This window comes from Gossypium arboreum, chromosome 3 (genome assembly GCF_025698485.1).
Source record: "Gossypium arboreum isolate Shixiya-1 chromosome 3, ASM2569848v2, whole genome shotgun sequence".
Taxonomy (NCBI): Eukaryota; Viridiplantae; Streptophyta; class Magnoliopsida; order Malvales; family Malvaceae; genus Gossypium; species Gossypium arboreum.
In genome coordinates this window covers 104,314,655-104,323,767 of record NC_069072.1, presented here as the reverse complement: position 1 = coordinate 104,323,767, position 9,113 = coordinate 104,314,655, and the positions used below count along the sequence as shown (strand labels likewise).

General features: G+C 39.1%; 1 protein-coding gene across 1 annotated transcript; it reads right to left on the bottom strand.

Annotated features, from left to right (window-relative positions):
• Nucleotides 1–5,438: 5,438 nt before the first annotated feature.
• On the bottom strand, nucleotides 5,439–7,552 carry LOC108454976 (uncharacterized). Its single transcript, XM_017753611.1, has 3 exons — nucleotides 7,447–7,552; nucleotides 5,769–5,839; nucleotides 5,439–5,678 (listed from the first exon to the last, which is right to left on the bottom strand). The coding sequence occupies exons 1-3, from the start codon at nucleotides 7,550–7,552 to the stop codon at nucleotides 5,439–5,441; spliced, it is 417 nt and encodes a 138-aa protein (XP_017609100.1).
• Between the last annotated feature and the right edge of the window lie 1,561 nt (nucleotides 7,553–9,113).

Genomic DNA, 9,113 nt, shown 5'->3' with positions numbered 1-9,113 from the left:
TTCATTTACATAGCTTATTCACTATCTAATTCCATTCCTATGAATTTTGGTGATTTTTCACATTCACGCCACTGCAGCTGGCAGCATCTGTTTTAAGATAGGACTCACCTATTTGGTGGTCTCCATGATTCAACTAGCCTTACCATACATAGGTTCATATATGATCATTTTAACCGTGCCAATGGCTGATCATATGACCAACATTCTCATTTCCAAGCCATAGCCACATCATGACACAAAATATATACATACAACCCACAATTAGTCTAAGTTCATACTTCCTTTTCGAGCCATTTTCGCACGGCCGTACATACTTACATTACAACATATTTAACAAACAAGGGTAGTCCTATACATGCCATCTCAAGTTCAAACAAAATTTATACCAAAATGGAGGCTTGATAGTGTGGATGACTTGACTTCAACGATCCCAAATCCGATTGCCTCGAGCGAAATCTAGAAAACTAAGAGCCAAAGCAACGGGTAAGCATTTTTATGCTTAGTAAGTCTCAAGGAATATAATGAACTATAATTTACAGCAATACATTCACATAGCCAAATGCATCATTTCATTAATACACATTCTTACTTCATACTTCATCATTGTATAAGTTCGCAAAGCATCAATCAATTCAATAACTGAAATTCATTAGTCGATTGAGCGAATGTTGCTCAAACACGTCGACTTTCCAATGCACATATAACGTACCTTATCCTTTGGGCTGTCCGAGTGTACTAATTAAATTCATTTCAGCAACCAACACTCACCTCCAGCCCAAGATTCTTCGAATATAACCGGATATAATCACGTGCACAAATGCCTTCGGTCTTAGCCGGATAGAATAACTCGATACGAATGCCTTCTTGCCTTAGCCCGGATATAACCACTAGCACAATTGCCTTGGGTCTTAACCGGATATAATTTCAGCATAATTGTCTTGGGCTTAGCCCGATATCATTCAATTTCTCATGCACACATACATCAATAATCATTGGACATACATATTTCATTTTCGTTACTAAGGCTCAAACACAATTAATATCATTAGCATATTCGCCTTGGGACTTAGCCCGGTGGAATTCAAATACTCATACACACATAATCAATAATCATACACATCCATATTTCATCTCACATAATTCAAGTAAGGTCACTTCTTGAGGACTTACCTCGGATGTTGTCGAACGGCTTTTTCGGCTATTCGATCACCTTTTCCTTCCCTTGTCCAATTGTGGCCCTCTTGGCTCTTGAGCTAATTCAAACAAATTCAATTTATTAAAACCTCATTGTGCTTGCTTATGGCGAATATGACAAGGATTTTAGATGGTCATATGGCCACTCTTTAGCTTGAATACACAATGGTCATGCACATTTTATACTACATCAAGCAATTCAATACAATTTGTTTGAACATCAAGGAAATGCTAAGGCCTTCAATGGGCTACCCAAGGCGAATATTCATGTACTTGTTGAGGTCAAAATTTGCACTTAATACCTCACAAAAACAGCATGCAATCTACTAATTAATGCTTGCACATTGTGGCCCAAAACTTATAATATAGCATCAAGCACTTATATGTGTGCTAGGCAATTGTGCTTGCAATTTCACAAGCATTCTTCCACATTTTCTTCTTTAAATCAATATATTCATCACTTAGTTCATAACCAAACAAAATGTGCAATCATATATATGCATATATGAGCATGGCGAATTTTCAAAGTGTCCATAGCCATCCAAAACACAAACTTTTAACTAACATGCAAGAAGCATGAATCATGCTCAAGAATGCATCATGGCCAAGTATGACAATCATGCTCCTTTTCAACTTTAATCATGATAAAACAAAGAGAAAACTCAAAATCTTACTCATGAGTAGAAAATCCATCATTGCATGCATCATCATCAAGCTTCACACTTAGCATGCAATGGCTTTATCACTATAACAACTTTGGCCAAATACCATTTCCATGGCATACCAAAGATTTGAGCCATGGCTAACATGCACATCAAGTTAGCAACCAAAACATGCATGAAACTCCCAACACAACCTCATACATACCTTAATCTTGATGCAAACTTAGCCAAATCTCCTTCTAGATCTCTTCCAAACCAAGCATGAAGCAAAAATCCTCCTTCTTCCTTAGTTTTGGCTCAAAGAAAGGATGAACAAAATTTTTTCTTTCCTTCTCTACAACTCACGGCAATGGGGTATGCCACTCTCTCACACATTTTTTTTCATTCTTTTCTTACCCATGCTTATTTGTTTACTATTTCTCCCTAATGCCCAACAAAACATGTTTCATGACATGTTTGACCCATATTCTTTGTCATGGCGGCCATTACTTGTAAAAGGGGAATTTGACATGCAAGTCCATTATTTTGCATGCATGCTTTAATTAGTCATCACCTATTTTCCTATCGTACTTTCAAAGTTCACTACTAAGTCCTTTCTTATAATTTAGCACCTAATTAATAAAAATCGAGACACGAAATATTTACGCATACCAATTCCACATACAATAAGTACGGAATATAACACTTAATTATTCTTGTGACTCGGTTTCGTGGTCCCGAAACCACTCTCCGACTAGGGTCACATTCGGGGTGTCACAAAGATTATGCAAACCGATGATACGAACACGAGTTTAGTATATTCGTTTGTAAACTTGTAATTTATTTTCAAACAGATTGGCTTATAAAACAAATTCATTGATTACATTAATATACTTTGTATGATTTTCCTCATATGGGCTTTTCATGCAAAGCAAAATGAAAGCAAATGTTGTTCATTGGTTTTCTAATGTTTAAACTGATACTGACCGGTATTACGTGGTCCTGTCGTAAAATGGAAAGACAACTTATATTAGTACACAAATATAAACATGTATTTAGTCTAATTGGAAATTACCAAATCAATTGAAAGGCTAATATATTTTCTGTCAAGTCTAATTACAGAGATGCTTTGTCTTAGACATTGGAACAGATGACTCCTAGAAGATAGAGACATAAATGTGGCTGACTGGACTGACGGTACAACAGACTGGACCCAAGAAGAATAGATCCTAAATCCATTTATGGATTTATTCACTTGTGACATTCATAGCGTGGCATACCTAAATCCTGAGTGGATGACGGATTATGTATGAGTGTGTAACACCCCAAACCTGGCCTAAACGTTATAGCCAAATCTGAAGAAGTTACAGGGAATGGGTTTAGTTAGGTAAAATCATTTCAGTTATTCAACTCATATACTTTATATCCATTTTCGAAAACATTAATTAATTAGTTATTTGCCAAGACCTATTTTATAGCGGAAGTCTAACAAAACCGTTTCATTTTAGAAATTCGAATCGTGTTTTTAGAAAAACCTCTTTTTGCGAAAAAACAATTGGTTTAATAAAATAATTTATTAAGGCATGTAGATTATCAACAAACAAAAAAGTAACAGTTAATAATCATAAAGTCCAGAGAGTCCTAGAAATTACAAACTCTCAAATGAAAACCAAAATCATAAATAAAACCATAAATTTCCAAATTTAAATTGTTTATGATCGAGTGGTCACCGCTGAGTCTCCGCCGTTCCAATCCGCCTAAGTCTGTGGATTACTTGAACAGAGGAGACAAACAAAGGTAAGTTTTCGTGAACTCAGTGTGTAACCAAACAGAGTTAATCATGCAACCATACAGAGTCATATACACAGTTAGGTACAGATAGAAATTCATATAACATCTCAGATAACAGATTCAGATTTTAGATATGTAAAATCCTACGCCCATCCTCTACACACCAATTCTGACCATCCTATCACACCATCTGGGGTTAAAAACACCTACCCATCCCTACACACCATATTCTTCCCTTATGACACATATCAGAATATATGCAGCGAAGCTGCCAGAATATAGGAAATTAAAACCGAACAGAATACTTCCTCCTCATATACAAATCCCACCCCTAATCAGATATAGAAAATAGATACAGATATACGGATTATACATGCACAACATGCTTATATATAGATAACGAAAATATCAAACATGCATAGCATTTTCATACTCAGAATAGAATATCAAACTATCAGATCCACAGTTTTATGGTTTGGCTAGCCCTTACCGGCCCTACGGTAGGCCCACAGTCGATCGGAACAACCCGTACGACTCTAAGGAAAAATTTCAGAAATATGGGCCCACTTGCCCATGTGGCTTCCCTGTGTGGGCCCACACGCCTGTGTGCCTGTGTGGCCTAGACGCCCAACTTGGCCAAGCTCGTATGGCCCACACGGCCACACTCAAGCCACCACACGGTCGTGTCCTGCGCACGGCCAAGCCTTCATCGATCACACGGTCATGTCTTGCATACGACCATCCACACATGCGACCACACGCCCGTGTGGCATTGACAGAATCATTTTTTAGCTTTTGCCGAAGCCTCTTTTTTTACATTTCAGCTATACTCCTAATTTGGTTTAGACGTTACAGCAATCCCAAGCACACTAAAACCTAAAGATAACATTCCAATGGACTACTAGCATTCAATTTATGCTCCAATTAACTAAAAAACCGAGTGGCACAATCCAACTTACCACTAGTGAAAACGGCTTCACACATGATTCACATCGTTGAAATAATGTTATCTCATTCCACACCCTTTTCCTACGGAAATAGAATTCTTAACGATCAAAATCCCCAACACACACTACCACACCAACTCCAAAAAGATAGGAACAGTCACACATAAAAGATAAAACCACTTATAAAACCCTACAACCAAAACTTGGTGGGAATTAACAGTTTAGCAGGTACGATGACTAGGACTCGAGAGATGGAAAGCGAAATTGAGAGAACAGAAGGAAAAGAAAAAGGGAGAAAGGAAACGTTTGAAAGAAAAAAAATAAAAATTCGGTAGGAGAAAGGAAACGTTCGAAAGAAAAAAATAAAAATTCGGTAGGAGAGAGAAGAACAACAAAATCAAAATCAAAATCAAAATAAAGATTAATCCTTTGACAATATCCACCCACTACTCAGAATTCTAATACAACTGAAACTCTAACACAAAGACGAGTAAAAATAAAACACACGCTCGCCACAGGATTCAAACACAGGACCTCCAACATACTAACACCTTTACCACTCGAACCAGCAGGCTCATTTTGTTATGATTTTACAGATAATTTAATATAAGCCCACTGAACAATGATAAGGCTTGGATCCAAAATAACAGAAGTTGGTAAATATGATACTTGAACCTAAGACCTCCCACACACACCCAGAGCACTTAACCACTGAAGCAGATACACAATTGTGTCAAATTTTACAGAAGTATAAATAAATTAATTGGGGCGTTACAACTCTACCCCCATAAAAGAAATTTTGACCTTGAAATTGACCTGATCAGAACAAATTAGGATATTGCTGAAGCACCGAGTCCTTAGGTTCCTACGTAGCCTCTTCAGTACCATGATTCTGCCACAGAACCTTTACCAAAGGAATGGATTTCCTCCTCAGAACCTTAACATCTCGATCTAGAATCTGAACTGATTCCTTCTCAAAAGTCAAATATGGCCTAACCTCAATTTTCATAATAGAAACAACATGAGAAGGATCAAACCAATATTGCCTCAACATCGAGACGTGGAAGACATTGTGGATACGCTCCATCTCTGGAGGTAGCTCCAACTGATAAGCAACCGGTCCCACACGCTTCAGAATCCGTTACGGCCCTATAAACCTAGGGCTTAACTTTCCCTTACAATTGAATCTCAGAACCTTCTTCCATGGAGGAACCTTAAGAAAAACAAAGTCCCCCACAGAGTACTCGATATCATGCCTCTTTAGATCTGCATAAGATTTTTGTCTATTAAAAGCCACTTTCAGATGATCTCGAATCAGTCTAACCTTATCCTCGATCTTAGAAACCAACTCAGGACCCAAAACCCGACGCTCACCCAACTCAGTCCAACATAGCAGGGTACGACATTTACGACCATATAAAGCCTCGTAAGGTGCCATTTGCATGCTATCCTGGAAACTGTTATTTTAGGCAAACTCGGCTAGCGGCAGGTAATTCTTCCAACTACCTCAGAAATCAATCACGCAACTTCGAAGCATGTCCTCTAGTATTTGAACCACCCTCTCAGATTGACCATCAGTTTGAGGATGAAACGCAGTACAAAAGTCCAAACTCAAACCCAGAGCTTCATGCAACTTCTTCTAGAATCGAGAAGTAAAATGAGGATCTCTATCAGAAATAATTAAGACAGGAACCTATACAGTCTTACTATCTCGGAGATATACAGTTTTACTAACTTCTACAGAGAATAGCCCGTCTGAACTAGAATAAAGTGAGCACACTTAGTCAATCGATCCATGATGACCCAAACAGAATCCTTCTTAGTGGCTGCAAAGGGCAACCCACTAAAAAAATCCTTCGTCACATGCTCCCATTTCCATAAAGGTATCTTAGCGGGTTGGAGCAAACCCAAAGGCAACTGGTGCTCAGCCTTAACTTACTGGCACGTCAGACAACGAGCAACAAAATATGTAACCTCACGCTTCAAACCCTGCCACCAGTACAACTCACGAAGGTCGTGATACATCTTATTACCACTGGGATGCATAGCATAAGGGCTACTATGCGCCTCCCTCAGAATCAACTGCCTTAAATCAGAGTCATTTGGCACACAGACTGACCTTAGAAACATAGAACACCATCCCTATTCGGCCTAAAATCTGAAGTACTGCCACTCTCAATCTAACGAAACCGCAGACCCAAAGACTTATCCCCCAACTACTTAACTCGAATTTGATCAATCCAAGTTAGTTTAAATTGCAACTCGGCCAACAAACTCCCATCATCAAACAGACCAAGGCAAGCGAACATCACTCTCAGATCAATCATCGCCTTACGACTTAGAGCATCAGCCACCACGCTAGCCTTACCAGGATGATACTCTATCGTGAAATCATAATCTTTAAGCAAGTCAATCCAACGGCACTGCCTAAAATTCAACTCCTTCTGGGTAAGGAGATACTTAAGGCTCTTGTGATCGGTGTAGATAATACACCTCTCACTATATAGATAGTGCCTCTAGATTTTCAATGCAAAGACCACAACAGCCAACTCGAGATCATGCGTTGGATAGTTCCATTCGTGTGTCTTAAGCTAACAGGACGCATAAGCCACAACCTTTTTCCTCTTTCATCAATACACATCCTAAAATAACATGCGATGCATCACTGTAGACCACAAACTCCTTATCGGATTCAGGATGTATCAGAATAGGAGCCTGAGTCAAAACATACTTGAGCTTCTCGAAGCTCGACTACTGCGTATCAGTCCAGACAAATGGAACACCCTTACGCAGAAGTTTAGTCAATGGAGCTGCAATCAAAGAGAACCCCTCGAAAAACCGCCGATAATATCACGCAAAACCCAAAAAACTACAGATCTTAGATACGTTCTTAGGCTGTTTCCAATCAAGTGCAACCTCAATCTTCTTCAGATCAACGCAGATCCCCTCAACAAAAACTGCATGCCCTAGAAAAGTCATTTCACACAACTAGGACTCACACTTGCTCAACTTAGCGTAAAGCTATTTCTCACGTAGAATCTGAAGTGCTACTCTAAGATGCTCATCATGCTCATCCTCGATCTTAGAGTATACTAGACTATCGTCGATAAAGACCATGATGAACTGATCCAGATATGGTTGAAACACTCGATTCATCAAATCCATGAATGCAGCCGGAGCATTCATCAGGCCAAAAGGCATCACTAAGAACTCGTAATGTCCATAACGAGTCTTAAATGCAGTCTTATGAACATCCACCTCCTTAACCCTCAACTGATGATAGCCTGAATGAAGATCAATCTTTGAAAACATCGAAGCCTCTCGAAATTGATCAAACAGGTTACTGATCCTAGGAAGTGGATACTTATTCTTCACAGTCAACTTATTCAACTGTCGATAATCAATACACATCCTCAAGGTCCCATCCTTCTACTTAACAAACAGAACTGGTGCTCCCCACGGAGACACATTAGGACAGATAAAACCACGATCCAAAATCTCTTGCAGTTGAGCCTTAAGCTCTGTAACCTCCTTCGGTGCCATATGGTATGAAGTGATAGACACCAAAGCTGTACCCAGTAGAAGCTCAATTCTGAACTCCACTTCTCGATTAAGAGGTAAACCCGGTAACTCCTCAAGAAAGATATCTAGAAAATCTCTCACTGTTCTAATATACCCAACAGAAGAGTCCCCAGAATCAGAAACACTGACGTAAGCCAAGTACGCCTCGCACCCTTTTCGAACCAATTTTTTAGATCACAACCACCTCTGTATCATCCTTGGTCCTCAAAACAACCTTCTTTGATGCACAATCCAAACTGACTCGGTGCTCAACCAGCTAGTCCATACCCAAAATTAAATCGAACTCCCCAAATGGAAGCTCTATCAGATTTTCCAAAAAGACAGCCCCTTGTACCCCTAACGGAACATCCCTATAGAGTTTACTAACCCGAACAGACTGCCCCAACGAATTTATTATAGTAATCTCACTAGAAGTACTTTCAACAGGAATCCCTAGGTTTTCAGATACAGTGCTAGCTACATGGGAGTGAGTAGAACCTATGTCTATCAAAGCTGTATAAGGTACATCAACTAAAAGGAACGTACCGGTGATGGCATCAAGAGCATCTCTATCCTCTCAGCGTCGCACAACATAAACCAGTGCAGACTGCCTCACCTCAGTCTAACTAGCACCTCTGCCTGGTGCTCTCTACCCATGCCCCACACTATTACCACCCTTAACCTGTCCACGGCCCCTAGGTGGCTACTTGTAATAGCCCAATTTTTTGGGCTAGTTGAAATAGTGGTTTCGAGACCACAAATATGACGTAGAAAAATCCATTTTTATTATAGTTTTTATGGTCTACATTTTTATGGAACTATTCTGTGAAAATATAGTATAAAAATTTTTCCGTTCGAGCACTCAATTTAGTCAAAAGTACTAAATTGTAAAAAGTGTAAAAGTTGAGTTCTACTTGTTAAAGGTGTCCAATTGCTATGAGATTTTAAATTAGAGGTCCTTAGTTTGAAATTAGACCAT

What these genes read in the sequence shown, in the direction of transcription:
- LOC108454976 (XM_017753611.1), bottom strand. Translation starts at nt 7,552, where the DNA reads ATGACTTTTCTAGGGCATGCAGTTTTTGTTGAGGGGATCTGCGTTGAT. An exon ending in TAAGAACGTATCTAAGATCT is followed by an intron (nt 5,840 to 7,446) that starts GTAGTTTTTTGG and finishes AATCTTATGCAG; the next exon opens with ATCTAAAGAGGCATGATATC. An exon ending in AGGTTCCTCCATGGAAGAAG is followed by an intron (nt 5,679 to 5,768) that starts GTTCTGAGATTC and finishes GTTGCTTATCAG; the next exon opens with TTGGAGCTACCTCCAGAGAT.